This window comes from Carcharhinus amblyrhynchos, chromosome 2 (genome assembly GCF_965287045.1).
Source record: "Carcharhinus amblyrhynchos chromosome 2, sCarAmb.v2.hapA, whole genome shotgun sequence".
In the NCBI taxonomy this organism is placed as follows: Eukaryota; Metazoa; Chordata; class Chondrichthyes; order Carcharhiniformes; family Carcharhinidae; genus Carcharhinus; species Carcharhinus amblyrhynchos.
This window is the reverse complement of record NC_137325.1, coordinates 108,672,761-108,695,980: the sequence shown is the minus strand read 5'-3', so window position 1 is coordinate 108,695,980 and position 23,220 is coordinate 108,672,761. Positions and strand designations below refer to the sequence as shown.

The 23,220-nt window shown below is 43.0% G+C and overlaps 1 protein-coding gene across 2 annotated transcripts in view; it reads left to right on the top strand.

The window, feature by feature from the left end:
* Nucleotides 1–5,084: 5,084 nt before the first annotated feature.
* Nucleotides 5,085–23,220, top strand: part of hacd1 (3-hydroxyacyl-CoA dehydratase 1) — a 79,104-nt gene continuing 60,968 nt past the window's right edge. For both annotated transcript variants that reach the window (XM_080210858.1, XM_080210865.1), the window contains exon 1: nucleotides 5,085–5,261. In XM_080210858.1, the coding sequence (XP_080066984.1) occupies nucleotides 5,149–5,261 (113 nt within the window). In that variant the 5' untranslated portion in view covers nucleotides 5,085–5,148. The remainder of the gene's footprint in view (nucleotides 5,262–23,220) is intronic.

The following is a 23,220-nucleotide window of genomic DNA, read 5'->3' as shown; positions in this document are numbered from 1 at the left end:
CAGATCCCCGAGGCACACCACCCGCAACCGAACTCCATGATGAACACTCACCATCAACCACCACCCTCTGTCTCCCATCCGCCAGCCAACTCCCGATCCAATTTCCCAGATCACCCTCAATCCCATACACCTGCACCTTCCGCAGAAGCCCACCATGGTGAACCCCACCAAACGCCTCACTAAAATCCATATACACCACGCCAACTGCCCCACCCCCATCCGCCCCCCTGGTCACCTTCCCAAAAATCTCAATAAGGTTAGTAAGGCACGACCTACCCGCCACAAAACCATGCTGACCATCTCCAATCAATTCATTACTCTCCAAATAACTACAAATCCTATCCCCAACAATCCTTTCCAAAACCCTGCCCACAACAGAAGCGAGACTCACCGGTCTACAATCCCCGGGGAAGTCTCCGCTCCCCCTCCTAAACAATGGGACAACATTCGCTATCCTCCAATCCTCCGGCACCACACCAGAGACCAACGATGACCTGAAGATCAGAGCCAGAGGCTCTGCAATCAACTCTCCTGCCCCCCAGAGAATCCTAGGGTAAATCCCATCCGGACCAGGGGACCCAACCATTTTCAAACCCCCTAGAATATCCAGTACATCCCCCTTATCAACTGCAATACTGTCTATTTTACACCCCTGCAACCCAGTGTCCCCCTCAGCAATATTCATGTCCCCCTGCGTGAACACCGAAGAGAAATATTGGTTCAATGCCTCACCAATCTCTTCCGGTTCCACACACAACCTCCCTCCACTGTCCGTAACTGGCCCCAATCTTGCCCTAACCAACCTTCCGTTCTTGACATACCTATAGAACGCCTTAGGATTAAATGGAGTTTAATGTGGAAAGAGGTGATTCACTTTGGGAGGACTAACAGGATTACAGAGTATTGGGCTAATGGAAAGACTCTTGGTAGTGTGGATGAGCAGAGAGATCTCGGTGTCCATGTGCATAGATCCCTGAAAGTTGGCACCCAGGTTGATAGGGTTGTTAAGAAGGCGTACGGTGTGTTAGCTTTTATTGGTAGAGAGATTGAGTTTTGGAGCCATGAGATCATGTTGCAGCTGTACAAAACTCTGGTGCGGCCGCACTTGGAATATTGCGTACAGTTCTGGTCGCCGCATTATAGGAAAGATGTGGAAGCACTGGAAAGGGTGCAGAGGAGATTTACCAGGATGTTGCCTGGTATGGTGGGAAGGTCTTATGAAGAAATGCTGAGGGACTTGAGGTTGTTTTTGTGAGAGAGAAGAAGGTTAAGAGGTGACTTAATTGAAGCATACAAGATGATCAGAGCATTAGATAGGGTAGACAGCGAGAGCCTTTTCCCTCAGATGGTGATGGCTAACATGAGGGGGCATAGCTTTAAATTGAGGGGTGATAAATATAGGACAGATGTCAAAGGTAGGTTCTTTACTCAGAGGGTGGTAAGGGCGTGGAATGCCCTGCCTGCAGCAATAGTGGACTCGCCATCTTTAAGAGAAGTCAAATGGTCATTGGATAGGCATATGGATAATATTACAATACTTTAGGTTAGAGGGTCATTAGATTGGTTCCACTGGTCAGCGCAACATCGAGGGCCGAAGGGCCTCTACTGCGCTGTAATGTTCCAAGTTTTCTTAAGCACAGCTCCACAATTACAGCAGAATACATTTTATGCATTACATGGTATAATATTCCCATTGCTATAAGGCAGTATATCACCCAATTTACTGGGAATACTGGGAATGTTAGATAGAACTAAAGTTGGTAATAGTTCTTAAGTGAAGTCAAAGTAAGGGAGAAAGTAATAAAGTCTAAATCAAAGTTTGTGTGCCTGTATGCAAATGTAGGAGTTTGGTAAATAAGATTGGTGAGTCACAGGCACAGATTTCCATGTGGACAGGATATATCTGGGCAATTTTCCACATTGCTAGGTAAATGTCAGTGTTGTAACTCCACTGGAATGGTATGGACAATGGCATGTCTAGTTTTGGAGCACGAGTTCTCAATACTACTGCTGGAATATTGTCAGTGCCCATACTCTTTGCAGTATTCAGTGCCTTTAGCCATTTCTTGATATCACATGGAGTGAATCATATTGGCTGAAGATTGGCATCTGTGTTGCTGGGGATTGCAGGAGGAAGTCAAGGTGGATCATCCACTCATTACTTCTAGCTGAAGATGGTTGTAATTCTTCAGCCTTGTCTTTTGCACTGATGTGCTGCTCTCACCCATCATTGAGCATTATTTGTGGCGCCTCCCCTTTCAGGGTGGTTGTAAATTGTCCACCACCATTCACGAATGGATATGGCAGGACAGGGGTGCTATGGGTGCACAGTGGTTAGGGATCCAGATTCAATTTCCACCTTGGGTCCCTGTCTGTGTGGAGTTTGCATATTCTCTCTGTGTCTGCGTGGGTTTCCTCCCACAGTCCAAAGATGTGCGGGTTAGGTTGATTGGCCATGCTAAGTTGCCCTTTAGTATCCGGGGATGTGTAGGTTAGAGGGATTAGTGGGGTAAATTGATTATTATAGTGGAGAATTGAATCCCATTAATCCCCAGGGAATAGAATCATAAAATCAGAGGATGGTTACAGCACCAAAGGAGGCCATTCTGCCTGTCATGTTGATGTGGCTCTGAACAAGAGAATTCCAACTTGGTCTATTGCCCTACCTTTTCCCTATAGCTCTGTAAATGTTGAGAAATTCAGAAAAAGGAAGCCTTGCAGGCACACACTTGCTGACCATAGGAGAAGTTAACCAAGGCTGTAAATGTGAGAAACACAGCACCATAGCCTTGGTTACAAACACCTGTCCTTATTAATTGCAACAATCTGATATATCACTGAACTACACTTCTCTACTTTACTCACTCTACGCGTACACCTCTCTCTCAACTGGGACCTCTCTTCATGCCTCACAGTAATTGAGGAAGATGAACATCCAGAAGATGTTGCATTGCTTAGTCTGACCCACCCAAATACTAGAAGTACATGGGCTCTAGGTAAGTAGCAAATGTACCAACGGTGGCATGAAGAAAATGTTTTTACACAGTGAGTGGTTAGGGTCTGGGATGCACTGCCTGAGAGTTTGGTGAAGGAAGATGTAAACATGACTTCCAAAAGTGAATTGAATGGTTATGTCAAGAGAAGAGATTTGCAATGCTGTGCGAAAGAGACATGGAAGTGGGATTAGCTGAGTTATGCTTGCAGAGAGCTTGTAAATTCCATCAGCCACCCGTTTACCCATTTGATCATCCTGTCTATATTTTCCTGCAGCCTAAAACACTCACGCTCATTGTTAACCACCCGGTCAAACTTCATGTCATCTGCAAATTTACTAATCCTGCCCCCAACTTAATCATCTCTGTCATTTACATCAATGACAAATAATAATGTACACCACTGGACACTGGCTTCCAGTTACTAAAGCAGCCTTCTGTCATCACACTCTGTCTCCTTCAACTGAATCAATTTTGAATTCACTTTATCAAATTATCCTGCATCTCATGTGCATTTGCCTTCTTTATAAGTCTCCCATGTGGGACCTTGTCAAAGGCTTTGCTAAAATCCATATAGACTACATCAACTGCACTAACTTCATCTAAACACCTGGTCATCTCCTCATAAAATTCAATCAAATTTGTTAGGCATGGCCTCCCTCGGACTAAGCCTGGTCAAACCTTACCTCTCCAAGTGGAGATAGGTTTTCTCCTTTAGAATTTTCTCCAATACTTTCTCTATCATTGACGTGAGGCTCACTAGTCCATAGTTCCCTGGCTTATCTCTTCTGAAATAGCAGAAATACATTAGCTGTTCACCAATCCTCTAGCACCTCTGCCGTTGCCAGAGAAAAATTAAAAATTTGGGTCAGAGCCCCTGCAATCTCTTTTGCCGCCCACAGCAGCCTGAGACAGAGTTCATCCAGACCTAGAGGTTTGTCCACTTTTAAGTCTGCCAACATCTCCAATACCTAGTTACTCCCTATGTCAATTTGCTCAAGAATCTTGCAGTCTCTCTCTCCCTGAGTTCCATACCTTCATCCTCATTTTCTTGGGTGAAGATGATGTTCAACACTTTACCAATGTCTTCTGGCTCCACCCATAGATTTTCCCCTTGCCTAGTCTTTCCCTGGTTATCCTCTTCCCATTGATTTAGTGAGAGGATACTTCGGGATTTTCCCTACTTTTACCGGCCAGAGCTTTCTCATATATCCTCTTTGCTTTCCTAATTGCTTTCTTAAGCTCCATCTTGCACTTTCTGGAATCCACTAATGCTTCAGCTGACTTGCTCCTCTTGTATTTTTTTAAAAGCCTTTATTTTCTCTGTCATCGTTTCCTGACAATCTCTGATCATCCATGGCTTTCTGGGCTTGTTACTCCTTCATATCACCCTGAAGGGAACATGTTGGGCCTGTACACCCCCATTTCCTTTTTGAACACCCCCCCCCCACACTGCTTTTCTGTAGATTTTCCAACAAGTAGCTGTTTGCAGTCTACCTTGGCCAGAACCTGCTTTCTTTTCCTAAAATTTGCTCTCTCCCAATCCAAAAAATGTTTTGGATTGCCTCAGCAACTGTGGTGGAATCTATCACAGCTGTCAAAATGTGAGTACGCTTTCACTGTAGGTTGTCCAATGCGGCTTGTCCTTGGCGTGAAACCTCAATTTGATATAAGCTCTTAATGAAAATATTCTTTAAAATCTGTTTAAGGAGTATTAATCAGGCAAGGATAAACCTCAAGGAAGGGCTGCGTAATTGTAATAACATTGAATTAACACATCATGGCAGAGGGCTGTGCTCTCCCTGCTCAACTCTTATTAATGAAACTACTAGACCATCACAACTATGTGTTTATTTTAAGAAGTGTTACTGTATAACATTCCTATTTACATTATATAGTGCATTTTACATTAAACATAGGAATCTCAGCAAATACAAAAAGACACAGCCACTCTGCGAATCGATTTTTTTATGCGCTTATCAAGTTTGGGGTATTTTGGGGGCACGGTGCGCGTGTCTGGGGTCCTCGGGCACGGGCGCGTGGAGCGAGGCGCGCGGCCGCTGGTCTCCTGGGAGGGAGCGAGGCGCGCGGCCGGCTTCAGCTGTTCGCTGCTCTCCAGCCTGCCTGGACTTTCTTAATTTAGTCAGCCGGTACCATGGCGCCCAGTGAAGAGGATGGCTCGCTGGAAGAGAAAGAGAGCAAGAAGAAGCCCCTCAGTCCCTTCGCTACTGCTTGGCTCACATTCTACAACATTACCATGACGGCCGGGTAGGATAGTCTGTTCACTTTGTTGGTGCAGTGTCACACTGTCAAATCCTTGTGTTTTTTTCCCCTTTATTCAAGCAGAGCAGACTGGCTCTGCTAGTCTGGAGCAATCTTCGCTTTGAGTGAATTCATCTTAACCCGTGTATTCGAGTGCAAGAATAGGTGCAAACTTGCACCCGAGGCAGTGATTAGCGTGTTTTATTCCTGTGATTATTTTAGTTCGGTTAGTTTTAGCAAAAGAAATTCATATGACACACTGTCCGTGTGTCTTGAATGGAGGAGTGCCTGGTTAGTCTTGTATTTCCTTATTAGGTTGATTACAGAAGCTGCGTCATCTTTCTTCGCAACTGTTGTTAAGTATAGATTGACACTATCTCGAGAGGAATGCCGTAAGGGAGGTCGTTCTGCTTTCCTAGGCACATTTCCCCGAGTACTTTAAAATATAGTTCTCTGGAGAGTAGGACATTCATTTGTACACCAGATCTAAAAAAGGACACCAAATATGAATCTATTTATCGTTCGTTGTGGTTGCAGTAGCTGGATATCACTGGGAAATAAGTAACTGAGCTACACACGTTGTCATTTTCTTCACAAAAAACTTTAACATATTTACTTCAGAACAAATGTTATCAAAATGCATTTAATTATAAATTCGCGTGCCAACTGTTTATACTTAAATTGTAATTCAATTTTATATTTTTGTTTTGAAATGAAATAATGTAATATTTTTACGAACTGTTTAAATTTAAATGTTTGAAACGGCATGAGCTTCATTTCATGCAGAATAGCTTCATTTGAGCAATCTGAGGTCTGCACAAGTGGTGTTTCTGTGTCAGAGGTCTTAGTTTCGTGTATGATGTATAATTGATTTTAAAAAAAAACAGATACTATGTTGAAAGCTTTTCACACAAGTTTTGAGTTTCTACAGGTTAGTTTTTTCTGATCTGGTAGAACCTCCTCCGGAGGTCCCCAGCATCACAGATGTCAGTCTTCAGTCATTTCGATTCATTCCGTGTGTTATTAAAACAAAGGGCTGAAGATACTGGCTATGGGCCCTGACAATATTCCAGCAATAGCCCTGAAGACTTGTGCTCCAGAACTTAATTTCTAATTCCCTTTGGGCCATTCAAGGGCAGTTTTAGAGTCAGCCACGTCGTGTAGGATTCACATGTCAGCAAGACCAAGATGGCACATTTCCTTCCTTTAGAGTATTAATGAGCTAGATGGGTTTCTACTACACTCAGAAATTACTCACCATGACTGAGACTAGCTTGATATTCCAGATTTATTAACTGGATTCCACCAGCTGTATGATGGGATTTGAACCCATGTTCCCAGAGCATTTGCCAGGACCTTTGGATTTTGAGTCCAGTGTCATTAACTACACCACCATCTCCCCATTTTGCTGAATTTATCCAATGAGTAGCTCAAGCATTCGGATCAGATCTGTGCATGATTCAACATGACTAGAGGTTTATAAGATAATGAGGGGGATAGATAGAGTGGACGTGCAGAGACTATTTCCTTGGATGGATGTAGCTGTTACTAGGGGGCATAACTATAAGGTTCGTGGTGGGAGATGTAGGAGGGATGTCCGAGGTAAATTCTTTACTCAGAATGGTTGGGGTGTGGAATGCCCTGCCTGCTGTGAAAGTGGAGTCGGACACTTTAGGGACTTTCAAGCAGTTATTGGATAGGCACATGGAACACACCAAAATGGTAGGGAGTGGGATAGCTTGATCTTGGGTTTGACACAACATTGAGGGCCGAAGGGCCTGTGTTGTACTGTTCTATGTACAACTAGATAAGCTGAATCAAGTTGGTAGTAGAACTTTTGTGCTTGAATGCATAAATTTGTTAGGTGTTGTGTTAACGTGAGTTATGACCGGACCCAAAAATAATAGTCATGTTATGACCCTCAGGGAAACCGATAACGTTTAGGCGATATGAATTTCCCAGTGACTGGCTCAAAGGTTCACTGGAAAAGACTTCACATTTTAAGATGTTTACCATAACACTAAAATTAACAGAGACTAAGTCCTACTTAGGCAACTAATACAGTAAACCAGCCTGCCATGAGAAACATGCAGGTGGGCAAACTCAAGTTTCCTTGTCTAAAAATCAGCTGTACAGGACACATACAATCCCATGCTGGGAATGCTTTCATGTAAATTTGTCTATCACCACAAGACAGTAAGTTTCTTACCAACTATTTGGTAAGGGTCCTGTGAAATCTGGATATTTTCCCATGGTTGCTTCAGATGCTCTTGATACCACATTTTTATCTGATAGATTTTGTGGGGTTGTGCTGTGTATATTAGGCATTTGTGACAATATGTTACCACACTTCTGTCTAATCCTGTCCACCACCAGTTTCATGGTAATAACTCAGCATCTGGATTCCTTCCTTGGTGGACAGTCCCTTGGTACAGTGTTTTCTCACCAATAAGAACCATTTGTTGACCTTGGTGGCTCTGGCTCACTGAGAATGAAAAGATGTTATGTCTACGTGGAATAAGTGGGAAATGTTTTACGCAGAGGTTGGGAGCGGTAAGGGATTATTCCAGGAAGAATAGTCAGAATATGGTGCGTTTAGAATGCAAGATTAGGGAAAATATCGATTTGTAGGAGTGACGTTCAGGGAGATTGAATGGGTGCTCACCTAAAGTACATTGTTAAATGACTATTTAACCTACCAATGGGTGGACTTCCGTGAAAAAATAGTTAGAAACAAAACAGAGACATTCCTAGAAAAGAGTGTGGTGTCAGTTTCCAATAAATCAACATTATGTAATTGATTTGAATAAATTATTTATGTTTCCAAGCTTTGAGTCAATGGATTAAGTTTAAAACATTTTTTAGTTGGGACACTGATGGAAGAAGATGATCATTTCAATCACAAAGGCTGCAAGCAATGTTTGAATGTTCACACCAAATCTCATGTACAAGACCTTAACCACTTGCTCACCACAGCAAAACAAATGCAGCTTTGCTACATGGATTAAATGATCTCTACAAAATATCAGACAGTTGCATGGAATCATTCCTTCATCATTTTCAGATCTTGAGCTATTTTAATCTCGAAGTCCTTGCAATAATTAAACTCGCGGAATTATAGAATTCCGCTGCTCAGAAGGAGGCTAGTTGGCCCATTCAGTCTATGCAGACTCTTGGAAAGAGCTGTCAGTTTTGTTCCACAATCCAGCTTTGCCCCATCTCCAAGTAAATTAGTTATTTTTAAGATCCTACTGAATTAGATTATATCACCCACCAGACAGAAAAACAAAGTGGTGTGGATGCTGCTGCAACAAATAAAGGATGTTAAAGTGCTGGTTTGCCACACTTGCTGTTGCGAGCAATCCACTGCATAAAACAAAGGTGGTAAAATGAGCCCAGTTTCTGTCAAAACTATCTTGAAATATAAAACAGACAAGTTCCCCCGGCATCACAATTGGCAGCAATTAATGCTGGCACAGTTGTGGAGCAGTGGACAAGTGAATCCCTACAGGAATTTCTATACATCAGTGTCTTCAACCAGTGCGCAACGGCTGTGGTTTGCACCATTCACTGAAGATAAGCATGTAGATACAGCAGGTGGTAAAGAAGGCAAATGGTATGTTGGCCTTCATAGTGGGAGGAATCCAGTACAGAAGCAGGAATGTCTTGCTGCAGTTATAGCAGGCCTTGGTGAGACCATACCTGGAATATTGTGTGCAGCTTTGGTCTCCTTATCTGAGATATATCTTGCTATAGAGCAAGTGCAGCATAGGTTTACCAGACTGGTTCTTGGGATGGCAAGATTGGAGTATGAGGAGAGATTGAGTTGGTTGGAAATATATTCGCTAGAGTTCAGAAGAATTAATGGGGATCTCTTGGAAACCCATAAAATTCTAACAGGATTAGACAGGGTAGATGCGGTAAAGATGTTCTCGATCGTGGGGGAGTCCAGAACCAGGGATCATAGTCTGGGATATAGAGTAAACCACTAAGTCCTGAGATGAGGAGAAATTCTTTCACCCAGATAGTGTGATGGGGCTGAAGGATCTGGAGGAAGAGTGAAATCAGGCTATTGGTTTGGATAATCAGCCATGATCATAATGAATGGCGGAGCAGGCTCAAAGGCCTACACCTGCTCCTAATTTCTATGTTTTGTATGGAGAAGACTCTGAACTCTGATTTTGGGGGGGGGGAGCGGGGGGAAGAGCAGTTTGAACTTTTATTAAGATGCATATTGTCAATTCCTCCCTGGATCAAAAGACTCTGTACACACCGGCAGCCCTATTTACTCAACTTTGCATTTTGTTCTGATCCATTGAATTTCAAATCTATGTTGCAGACCTCTGGTAAGACCATAACCCAAGCAAATGCGATGTTTATGATCAATTGATTCAGCTGAAGAAAAGTGGGTGTGCCATGGAATTGTTTGCTTCATTGAAAGTATTGTGATTTCTGAGCAAGATTATGAATTATTGCCAAAGTAGGGACAGTTTTGTGCCATCATAACCTTTACAACAGCAGACAGAGAAAAATTTCAACAGTCTGAGCTAGTTTTGAACCCAAATGTCTAAATCACTGCCCAATTCCCTTTCCATCTTCTCTTTAAACTCTCACAAAATATATTCAGAATTGACTCTTTTGCTAGATGGAGTCATAACCATCCATGGCTGCGGATCAGCCTCCAACTTACCATTTATCAGCACAGGCTTGGAGGACTGAAGGAGCTGTTCCTGTGCTGTACTTTGCCCTCAAAGCCTACTGTTCCACAGCAATACTGACATGTAAACACCACTTGGTGCCTCAGGTTTCACGTTCTTTCTAATGGGCAAATCCTTCCAATTACATAACCTGAAAAAGGGAAATCAAGAGCATGTCCCCAACTCTACAGTACAGACAAACAGCTCTTCTCTTCAAGGAGTCCCTTGGAATTGAGGATGACTTGTTTCCACTCCAGTTCCAAGGATTCTGAGATGGCTAATACGGCCAATGTGCAATCTGTTGGGTTTATGTGTTTTCTCCCTCAACTTTGCTTTTGTGTGTTCCTGACACAGTCTCTCTATCTTTATTGCCTTCCTGAATGAACATTTTCCATTTTGGTTGGTCATAAGCCAGGGATTCCCATGAGGTGATTGGGATGTTTGAGCTGTTCATGGATATTTTGAGCATACCTTTCAAGAGTTTTTGTCTCCTCCCCGGAGTATCCCGTCATAACCATATTCCAAATAGAGCAGTTGATTTCAGAGTCTGATGTCAGACATATGAAAGATATAAAACCAGCTCTGGACAAAATATATGATAAGTGCCTTGATACTGGGCATGTTGGTTTAGGAGAGAACACTGTGGTTAAAATGACTTTCTTGTCACAGATTTTGGGGGATGTTGCAAAGGCACTACTGGTGGTATTCATCCAGTACTTTAAGGTGTCTGCAATAGTTGTCCAAATCTGAGGCATGTGGTATTGACAGGATCTGTGTTTCAGATGTTGGTCTTCAAATACTCTTTTCCTCAGCTGGCTGAAGGCCAAGCTGGCACATTGGAGGCAGTGGTGAATCTTGTCATCTATGTCGGCTTTTACCAAGAGAATGAAGAATGGAAAGGCAGTTCTTGTTACCTATATCGTTGCCTTTGTGCGAAGTACAAAGCATTACACAGTTAGAGAGACTTAGGATAAATGGATAGCAGTATTAGAAGCCTACCATTAGAAAGTGCTGATGAGCACTGATGCCAGCTCAGCAGTACCTATTGTCAGTAACAGCTAAAACTTTCTAAAATGCATCAAGTCTAAATATTTCAAGCAGGAGATGAGGAAACTCCTAATGCTTATCTTGTAGCAACAAGTGCACAACAGAAAATGTTGGTAATACTCATCAGAATTCTGCTTGCAATAACTTTTTTAAAAATTTGCATTTCCAGCTGTTGATCCCAAAGATTTATTTTCAGAATTCTGATAATAGCTGAATACTATCTTCGGGATGAGGACATCTTCCTCAGAAGCAGACACATTATCACAGTTGCATCATTCAACACTACTGCTCTCTCGATGATTCATTGAAAGGTGTGGTGAAACAGGAAGTTGACCAGCTTTCTAGGCTTTCCTTTTCTGCTGTCATCTGTGCAAGACCTGGTACTAGGACCCCTTTGCCTGATTTTTTAAAAATGTGTTTTCACCTGTACAAATCCAGTCCTCGATCAACAAAGCAAGTCCTATTTCGCTGCCCAACATCTTCCGAAGGAATAAGGAGTAGATCCATTTCCTCTGGATAGTCAAGAGGCATGCAACAACCCACAAACATCAAACTACGCTAGCTTTTGTGGATTTACCAGAACAGGTGCGACTTCTAAGAAAAATAAAGTCTTATAATAGAATGCTCAAAACTCAGGCTGTTATTCATAAGCCCAGGAAGGTGACCGCAAAATCAGCTCAAGTACAAATACTTCGAGCTGTCACAAAATTTTGAGCATGCACAGTTGCAGGATCAGCAGAAACTGCACATGTGCTATGAATTATAAGGCAATGGAGATCGATCTGTTTAGGATGACTTCATCAGTTTAATTAGGACACCTTTCTTAACTTTAAAGTTTATTTATTAGTGTCACATTAACACTGGAATTATTGTGAAAATCCCCTAAGTTTACTCATTTATAATTTGGATATTATATAAATATTGTCATATATGTAAACAGAATTAACAGTTTAGTTTGTAAAAGAAAAGGGAGATAACTGCCTTATTTACTAGTAACTGCTTACAAGAAATAATGTGGCATGTTTTGTACCAAAAGTCAAAATACATGTAGTCAACAGACAAATGCTAAACTTTCCAATACATTAGTTTGGAAGTTGTAGCAAGACAACAGCATCTTAGTGCAGTTTGCTTTAGTGTGTACCAGGAATGTTCTGGGGAGTTTTTAATTCCATGTGCTATGCTGGGATCATTTTTGTTAATACATTCATGCACTTGATTTTTTAAGCAGGATTCTTGAACTTAACTTATCTCAAATCCTTGAATTGGATGCACAATCATTCAATAATCCTAAATGTGACAATACCCCCTGCTATATGTACTGAAAAAGCTGTACAAGGACTTTGAAAAATACCTGTATTTCCTTTCTTAAAATCATTAACATTTGCTGCAAAAAATGATTACACGTGAAAATCATTTGGATGTTGTAATAAAGTTGTGCTGCATAGAAAAAAATGTGCTCACCTTCTTATTAATTTATGGGACATAGGTGTCACTGACATAGGCCAGCATTTATTGCCCATGCCTAGTTGCTCTGAGGTGTAGGTATACCCACAATGCTGTTAGGGAGGGAATTCCAGTATTTTGACCCAGTGACAGTGAAGGAACAGTGATATATTTCCAAGTCAGGATGGTGAGTGATTTGGAAGGGAACTTCCAAGTGGTGGTGTTCCCTGGTATCTATTGACCTTGTTCATCTGGATGGTAGTCGTGGGTTTGGAAGGTGCTGCCAAAGGAATGTTGGTGAGTTCCTATCATGCATCTTGCAAATGGTACACATGGCTGCCACTGTTTGTCAGTGGTGAAGGGATTGAATGTTTGCAGAAGGGGTAGTAAGCAGGTTGATTCATCCTGTGTGGTGTCAAGCTTCTTGGCAGATGGAATATAATGTAGGAAAAAATGAAGTTATGCACTTTGGTAGGAAGAATAAAGGAGCTGAATACAACGTAAATGGAGAAAGACTGCAGAAAACTGCAGCACAGAGGGATCTTGGGGCTCCTTGTACATGCGTCACAAAAAACTAGCATGCAAGTTTAGCAGATAAGGCAAATGGGATGTTGGCCTTTATTTCAAAGGGAATGGAGTATAAAAATAAGGAAGTTTCGTTAAAACTATATAAGGCACTAGTTAGACATGCCTGGAATACTGTGAACATTTTTGTCCCCTTATCTAAGGAAAGATAAACTGGAATTGGAGGCAGTCCAGAGAAGGTTCACTGGGTTGATCCTGGTATGGAGGGATTTTCTTACGAGACGTTGGGCCTGTACTCATTGGAGTTTAAAAGAATGAGAGAGAACATTATTGAGACAAATAGGATTCTCGGAGGGCTTGGCAGGGTAGATGCTGAGAGAGAGACTCTCTGCCAAGGAGAAACAATGATGAGAGGGCACAATGTCAGTAAGAGATTGCCCATTTAAGACTGAGATGAGCAATAATTTCTTAGGGTAGTGAATCTGTGGATTTTTTTTTACCATAGAGGTTAAGTCTGTTGAAGGCTGAGATAGGTGGAATCAAAGGTTGTGGGGATAAAGTGGGAAAGTGGAGTTGAGGATTATATCAGATCAGCCATGATCTTATTGAATGGAGGAGCAGACTCAGTGGGCCAAATGGCCTACTACAGCTCCTACGTCTCACGGTTTTCTCTAAAATAGGAAGACACAAATCTTTCAGTGTTTGTTATTGATACATAGAACACTACAGCACAGTACAGGCCCTTCGGCCCTCAATGTTGTGCCGAGCTATGTCCAATCCCAAGATCAAGCTATCCCCTCCCTTTCATTCTGGTGTGCTCCATGTGCCTTTCCAGTAACCGCCTGAAAGTTCCTAAAGTGTCCTACTCTACTATCACAGCAGGCAGTCTATTCCACACCCCAACCACTCTCTGAGTAAAGAAACTGCCTTGGACATCCCTCCTATACCTCCCATCATGAACCTTATAGTTATACCCCCTAGTAACAGCTACATCCACCCGAGGAAATAGTCTCTGCACATCCATTCTATCAATCCCTCTCATCATCTTTTAAACCTCTAAGTCGCCTCTCATCCTTCTCCACTCCAAAGAGAAAAGCCCTAGCTCTCTCAACCTTTCCCCATAAGACCTGCCCTCCAAACCAGGCAGCATCCTGGTAAATCTCCTCTGCACTCTCTCCAATGCTTCCACATCCTTTTTATAGTGAAGTGACCAGAACTGAACACAATATTCCAAATGTGATCTCATCAACATCCAGTATAGTTGCAGCATAACCCACGGCTCTTAAACTCAAACTGCCTGTTAATATAATCTAACATACTATAAGCCTTCTTCACGGCTCTATCCACTTGGGCGGCAACCTTCAGAGATCTGTGGATATGAACCCCAAGATCTCTCTGTTCCTCCACGTTCCTTAGAACCCTGCCGTTGACGCTGTAATCTGCAATCAAGTTCGTCCTACGAAAATGAATCACCTCACATTTATCAGGGTTAAACTCCACCTGCCACTTTTCGGCCCAGCTCTGCACCGTATCAATGTCTGTCTGCAGCCTGCAAGCACCCTCCACCTTATCCGCTATTCCACCAATCTTGGGTGTCATCAGCAAATTTACTAACCCGTCCTTCAGCCCCCTCTTCCAAGTCATTGATAAAAATCACAAATAGCAGAAGATTCAGCACTGACCCCTGTGGTACACCGCTGATAACTGGCCTCCAGTTTGAAAATTTTCCTTCCACCACCACCACTCTCTGTCTTCTGTGAGACAGCCAGTTACTTATCCAATCGGCCAAATTTCCTTCTATCCCACACATCCTTATCTTCTTCATGAGCCTACCATGGGGAACCTTATCAAATGCCTTACTAACAAAGATTGACAAAGAAGTTGATAAAGAAGGGTAGGAGAAACTATGAAGCTGGGCTAGCGCTTAATATAAAAAAGGATAGCAAGAGTTTTTATAAATATATAAAAAGGAAGAGGCTGGCTAGGGTGAACGTTGGACCCTTAGAGGATGAGAGGGGGGACTTAGTGGTAGGGGATGGGGAAATGGCTGAGGTCTTGAATAACTTTATTGTTTCGGTCTTCACGGAGGAGGACGTGAATAATTTGCCGGATGTTAGAGATGGAAAGGTGGTAGGACTGGAAGGTCTCGATGACATTACTGTTACTAGAGAGGTGGTGCTCGACAGACTGGAGGGGCTGATTGTGGACAATTCCCCATGACCGGATGGAATGCATCCGAGGGTCCTGAAAGAAATGGCAGAGGTGATTTTCCAGACGTCGCTGGATTCCAGGGAAGTGCCGGAAGATTGGAAAACAGCTAATATTACGCCGTTGTTTAAGAAGGGTGCCAGGCAAAAGGCGGGGAATTATACGCCTGTTAGTTTAACGTCTGTTGTAGGTAAAATGTTAGAATCCGTCATCAAGGAGGTTGCAGAGCTGGGCCGAGAGGTGGCGGATGGAGTTTAATGCAGAGAAATGTGAGGTAATTCACTTTGGTAGGAATAACAGATGTGTTGAGTATAGGGCTAACGGCAAGACTTTGAATAGTGTGGAGGAGCAGAGGGACCTAGGTGTATGTGTACATAGATCCCTGAAAGATGGGAATCAAGTAGATAAGGTTGTTAAGAAGGCATACAGTGTCTTGGCGTTTATTGGTAGGGGGATTGAATTTAGGAGTCGTAGCGTTATGTTGCAACTGTACACAACTCTGGTGCGGCCGCACTTGGAGTATTGTGTGCAGTTCTGGTCCCCACATTACAGGAAGGATGTGGAGGCTTTGGAGAGGGTGCAGAGGAGGTTTACCAGGATGTTGCCTGGTATGGAGGGGAGGTCCTATGAGGAGAGGCTGAGGGATTTGGGGTTGTTTTCGCTGGAAAGAAGGCGGCTAAGAGGGGATCTTATTGAAACATATAAGATGATTAGAGGTTTAGATAGGGTGGATAGTGATAGCCTTTTTCCTCTGATGGAAAAATCCAGCACGAGGGGGCATGGCTTTAAACTAAGGGGGGGTAGTTATAGGACAGATGTCAGGGGTAGGTTCTTTACCCAGAGGGTGGTGAGGGATTGGAATGCCCTGCCTGCTGCAGTTGTAAATGCGCCTAGTTTGGGGGCGTTTAAGAGGTCTGTGGATAGGTTTATGGACGAAAAGGGATTGGTTTAGGTTAGTGGGTCATTGTTGTTTTTTTTTAAACTGGTCGGCGCAACATCGTGGGCCGAAGGGCCTGTTCTGCGCTGTAATGTTCTATGTTCAATGTTCTATGAAATAGCGAGGCATCTTGAGGGGAACTGCTTGATAGAGCAGACGCAGCACGGTTTTGTTAAGGGGAAGTCGTGTCTGACAAATTTACTGGAGTTCTGTGAGGATGTGTCTAGGGCGGTGGATAGAGGAGAGCCGGTGGATGTGGTCTGTCTTGATTTTCAGAAGGCGTTTGACAAGGTACCTCACAAGAGGTTATTGCAGAAGGTAAGGGGGCATGGAGTTGGGGGTAGGGTGTTAGCGTGGATAGAGGACTGGTTGTCAAATAGGAGGCAGGGAGTGGGGGTCAATGGGTGCTATTCGGATTGGCGGATGGTGACTAGTGGAGTGCCCCAGGGGTCGGTGCTGGGGCCTCAGCTATTTACCATTTATATAGATGATCTGGAGGAGGGAACCGAGTGTAGGGCGTCGAAATTTGCTGATGACACCAAGATTGGTGGAAAGGCAAATTGTGCGGAGGGTGGTGAGAGTCTACAGAAGGATCTAGATAGGCTGGGCGAATGGGCCAGGAACTGGCAAATGGAATTTAATGTTGGCAAGTGCGAGGTGGTCCACTTTGGTAGGAATAATGGTAGGAAGGATTATTACTTACGTGGCGAAAAACTGCAGCAGGCGACGGTGCAGAGGGACCTTGGGGTCCTTGTGCATGAGTCGCAAAAACCCAGCTTGCAGGTGCAGCAGGTGGTCAGGAAGGCGAATGGGATGCTGGCCTTCATAGCGAGGGGGATTGAATATAAAAGTAGGGAGGTCTTGCTGCGGTTGTATAGGGCATTGGTGAGGTCGCAGCTGGAGTACTGTGTGCAGTTTTGGGCGCTGTACTTACGCAAGGATATTTTGGCCTTGGAGGGAGTGCAGAGGAGGTTTACTAGGCTGATGCCGGGGTTGAGCTATGAGGAGAGGCTGAATAAACTAGGCTTGTACTCATTAGAGTTTAGAAGAATGAGGGGAGATCTCATTGAGACGTATAAGATGATGAATGGGATGGATAGGATAGAGGTGGAGAGACTCTTCCTGCTCAGAAAGGATAGTAGGACTAGGGGGCACAGCCTCAAGATAAAGGGGGGGCGGTTTAGAACAGAGTTGAGGAGGAACTTCTTCACTCAAAGGGTGGTGAATCTCTGGAATTCTCTGTCCGTTGAAGTGGTGGAGGCTACCTCGCTAAATATTTTTAAAACGCGGGTTGATGGGTTTTTGATAAGAGAGGGGATTAAGGGTTATGGGGAGAGGGCGGGAATGTGGAACTGAGCCAAGACAGATCAGCCATGATCTTATTGAATGGCGGGGCAGGCTCGAAGGGCTAGTTGGCCTACTCCTGCTCCTATTTCTTATGTTCTTATGTATATGACATCAACTGCTCTACCTTTGTCCACACACTTAATTACCTCTTCAAAGAATTCAATCAAATTTGTGAGGCATTTGTGATGTGCATATGTAACATGGAACATAATGATTGAGTACTAGCCTGTCTCATCCTGTTGCAGCTTTTGGAACAGTTGACCGTACCATCCCCCTCCAATGCTTCTCCTCTGTTTTCCAGCTGAGGGGGCTGTCCGCAGATGGTTCCATTCCTATCTAACCAGTCATAACCAGAGAAACACCTGTAATTGGTTCTTTTCCCACTCCTGTACCAATACATTCTGGAGTTCCCCAAGGACCTATCCCTGCATCTGCCCCCACCCCCTTTAATTTTTCATCAAGAGACTGTCCCTCAGTAACAACATCCAAAACCAGGACAACACGGTTGTCCCTGACCACCATCTTTTCTGACCAGTTGACCCTTATTTGTCAGACTTCTTATCTGACATCCAGTCTGTATGAGCAGAAATTTCCCCCAATATTATTAAGACCACAGCCTATATTTAAGGCCCTCACCACAAATTCTGTCCACGAGCCACATCTTGGCTCCATCCCTATCTTGGTCACTGTCTGAGGCTGAACCAGACTGTTTGTAATGCTAAACTGATCTAACAACGTGATATTTCCATCACCAAGACCGCCTATTTTCACCTCTCTGACATCACCATCTTTGTCGTAGCTCACCTTAGCTGTTTCTGAAATCCTCATCCATGCCTCTTACCTCTCGCCTTAATTAATTCAATGCCCTCATGGCCAATCTTGCACCCTCCATAAACTTGCGCACACCCACCCAAAATTCTACTGGCCTTATCCTAAAACTCACCAAGTCCTGTTCACTCATCACCTGGTGTTTATGAACTTGTATTGGCTCCTGATGAGGCACCCTTAATTGTCACCCTTATTTTCAAGTCCCTCCGAGATCTTGTCATTTGATATCTCCAATTTCCTTCAGCTGTGCAATCCTCTAAGAACTCTGCACTCCATCAATTCTGATGTGCTAATGCCTGATTTTTATAGTTCCACCATTGACTGTGCCATCAGCTGAAAAGCTTTTGATTTCCTTCCATAAGCTTTTACGCTTTAGCACCGCTCTCGCCTCTTTTAAGACACTGCCTTGATTTTACTTCTTTGATCAGGCCTAATAATTCTACATAGCTCAGTTTCAAATTTTAATAATGCTCTGATAAAGTGCATTGGGGTGTTTTATTACACATTAATGGTGATTTATAAATGCAAGCTATTGCAGAGACCAGCAGAATGCTTACTGTTCATTTCAAATCAGCAGTTTTGATTGATCTAAATCTTCCAATATTGGGATTGCCAGAAATTGGATGCAAGTTCCTCCTGGAAGTCCTGATTTTTTTTTTAATTACTTATTTATTGATTTGTCACATGTATTAACATACCGCGAAAAGTATTGTTTCTTACACGCTATACAGAGAAAACATTCCATTCATAGAGAAGGAAACAAGAGAGGTGAAGAATGTAGTGTTATAGTTATAGCTAGGGTGTAGAGAAAGATCAATTTATTACAAGGTAAGTCCATTCAAAAGTCCGACAGCAGCAGGGAAGAAGCGGTTCTTCAGTCAGTTGATACGTAACCTCAAACTTTTTCCCAATGGAAGAAGGTGGAAGAGAGAAAATCGAGGGTGCGTAGACTCCTTAATTTTGCTGGCTGCTTTGCCAAGGCAGCAGGAAGTGTTGACAGAGTCAATGGATGGGAGGCTGGTTTGCGTGATGGATTGAGCTACATTCATGACCTTTTGTGGTTCCTTGTGGTCTTGGACAGAGCAAGAGCCATACCAAGCTGTGATACAACCAGAAAGAATGCTTTCTATGGTGCGTCTGTAAAAGTTGGTGAGAATTGTAGTTGACATGCCAAATTTCTTTAGTTTTCTGAGAAAGTAGAGAGTTGGTGTATGCTGAAATTTCCTTGGAAGTTTAACCTCTAATACCACTGTCTGGGACACTCCATAAATGTATCTGACTCTGAGCTCTATGTCAGAGATTTAGGCCATGGGACTTACCTGCATGCTATTCATGAACCCATCTGGTTCACTAATGCCCTTTAGGGAAGGAAATCTGCCATCTTTACCTAGTCTGGCCTACATGTGACTTCAGAGCCACAGCAATGTGGTTGACTCTCAACTGCCCTCTGAAATGGCCTAGCAAGCCATTCAGTTGGATCAAGCACTCAAGAAGGCAACTCAACACCATGTTCTCAAGGGCAACAAGGGATGGGCAATAAATGCTGCAAGTCAGTGGCATCCATGCCCAATGAATGAATGAATAAGAATACTTACCCTGGAAATGTTATGCTGGTTAATCCCTGGTTTAGTTCAGCAATTTAGCCAATGTAACTAAATTGCCTACTACAACTGAATGTCCGAATCATGATGTGAACTGTGTCACCCCCGCTCACTCATCCATTCACTAACATATTCATCTATTCATTAACCTTCTCATTCACTGAAAGGCCTGAGACCTTTTAAAAACTAGCCTGAATATGGTAGCTACTGTCATGAAAAGGGGGCATTTCTGTCATCTTCCATCTCCTCTTATGTTCAAAGGTTTTCTCCATGGAAGTCTGTACTAACCTACTAATGCTTCAGCCAGGATCGGAAGTCCCAGCTGAAAAATCGCAGAAGAATCGGGTCACAGAAATCTTCACATACAGCATCAGCACTGACCAGAAGACCTGGGTCAACATGTCTGCACAGTTTAAATATATCAAACAATAATAAAATACGTTCTTTAATTTGTTCATGGGATGTGAGCATCACTGGCAAATCCAGAATTTGTTGTCTATCCCTAATTGCCCTTGAGAAGATAATGATTAGCTCCCACCTTGAACTGCAGCAGTCCTATGGTATAGGCACAACCAACATTTCATTTAGAAGGAAATTCCAGGATAATTACTGCATGCAAGCAATGGAACAGTTTTAAGTTCCAACTTGCATCAATGGTGGGAGGGGGAATGGAAGATAGCACAGCGGGAAGACATTTTTATTAATTAACTGATTTTTCACTGATACTGACAATAAGAAATAAGAGAGACAAAACAAAGTGCACTACAAGAGCAAAACTAGAAACAAAATTAAAATTTACTTGAATATTCCAGAAGAATTTCAGATGATGGCTATTGATGCATGCTGAAATCACACAATTGTGCCCTCAGTCACAACTTTGGAAAAAGATAGAGCCTGAGATCTTAAGTTAAAATTGTATTAAAAGATGCACAAGATAATTTGGCAGAATGTGTAATTTTGTATTTTATTTAATTAGTAGAAGAATTGAGCAATTGTGGAAATCTAGCCTATTGTGAAGATTGCATAAAGTGAGATAGTGTCGGCGTGAACCTTTGCACTTTAATGTTAAAAAGGCACCAGCTACAGGAGTAACAGAACTGCGTGGCCCACATACCAAATATTTCCAGTCTCTTTTGGTGTCTTCCCACACCAAATGAAGTATTCAGATCAAACAGAATTAGAGATGTGGATAATTGATCCCAGGCTGAGGAAAGGAGTCGTCGTCGTCGTCGTCGTCGTCATCATCATCATATACATGGAATACATTCTTGTTTTCTCTCTTCTCCCATCTTCCATGTGAAATACATGGAAGATGGGAGAAGAGAGAAAGCAAGAAAATAAAGTATGGAAAAGGGTGGATGAATGTGTGAATAGGGATTGCGGAAGATGTGGATGAGAGGCTGTGAAGAGCAGGTGCCAGAGATTGAGTTGAAGATGTTTAAGCATGGAAACTATTAAAGGGAAACAGAGGGTGACTGGGAAGCACTCGAGAGGTGCATTACTCGCCTTCCTTCCTTTCAGTACTAATTGTAAGATTTAGTTGTTCCATCCTTCTGTCCATCACATCCCCCTCTCCCCTGCCCCACACTGTTTGGTAGGCTCCGCTCCTCTCTCCAATGCCTGTATTCTTTTCCTTGCCATTCCTATCCAAGTTCTTATCCTAGTTTTACGTGCATGGACATTCTGGTCTCCCGTAGCTTGCCATGCTTGGTTACTGCAGCATCCTATATATGCAGTATTGGTTAGGTGAAGAAGTACTGTAGTTGCACTTTTGTTTATTACAATATATTTAATAACTTTTAACAAACAAATGAAATAATTAATCAGGAGTCCTGTGACTCTGTTTATCCTCGTACCGAAACAAAAAGAAATATGGTCTGTTGAGCTAGGGTTCTATTTTGGAACCTGACTAACCAGTAGTAACATCAGCTGGGATCATAAGTGTAACCAGGAGTAGAGAAGGACTTTTTTTTATCTTTTCTATCTAAAGATAATCTTTAGACGTTTGCACAATGGAAATGTAACTATCGTAATCAATGGGAAAGCATTGCAAAATAAATGGTTTATGTTTGATAGATCAGACTTTAATATCTTAATTGTTCACATATAAATTTATAGAACATAGAACATAGATAAAAGGGGGGCGGTTTAGAACGGAGTTGAGGAGGAACTTCTTCACTCAAAGGGTGGTGAATCTCTGGAATTCTCTGCCCATTGAAGTGGTGGAGGCTGCCTCGCTAAATATTTTTAAGACGCGGGTTGATGGTTTTTTGATAAGAGAGGGGATTAAGGGTTATGGGGAGAGGGCGGGAAAGTGGAACTGAGCAGCGAAAGATCAGCCATGATCTTATTGAATGGCGGGGCAGGCTCGAAGGGCTAGATGGCCTACTCCTGCTCCTATTTCTTATGTTCTTATGTTCTTACAGCACAGAACAGGCCCTTCGGCCCACGATGTTGTGCCGACCATTTAAAAAAGCAATGACCCTCTAACCTAAACCAATCCCTTTCCATCCATAAACCTATCCACGGATCTCTTAAACGCCCCCAAACTAGGCGCATCTACAACTGCAGCAGGCAGGGCATTCCAATCCCTCACCACCCTCTGGGTAAAGAACCTACCTCTGACATCCGTCCTATATCTACCACCCCTTAATTTAAAGTTATGCCCCCTCGTGCTAGCTTTCTCCATCCGAGGAAAAAGGCTAACACTGTCCACCCTATCTAAACCTCTAATCATCTTATATGTTTCAATAAGGTCCCCTCTTAGCCGCCTTCTTTCTAACAAAAACAACCCCAAATCCCTCAGTCTCTCCTCATAGGACCTTCCCTCCATACCAGGCAACATCCTGGTAAACCTCCTCTGCACCCTCTCCAATGCCTCCACATCCTTCCTATAATGTGGGGACCAGAACTGCACACAATACTCCAAGTGCGGACGCACCAGAGTTTTGTACAGTTGCAACATGACGTTGCGGCTCCTAAATTCAATCCCCCTACCAATAAACGCCAAGACACCGTATGCCTTCCTAACTACCTTATCTACTTGATTCCCAACTTTCAGGGATCTATGTACACATACACCTAGATCCCTCTGTTCATCAACACTATTCAGAGTCCTACCGTTAGCCCTATACTCTACACATCTGTTATTCCTGCCAAAGTGAATTACCTCACACTTTTCCGCATTAAACTCCATCTGCCACCTCTCGGCCCAGCTCTGCAACTTGTCCAAGTCTCTCTGTAAACTATGATACCCCTCTTCACTATCTACCACTCCTCCGACTTTGGTGTCATCAGCAAATTTACTGATCCACCCAACTATACCCTCATCC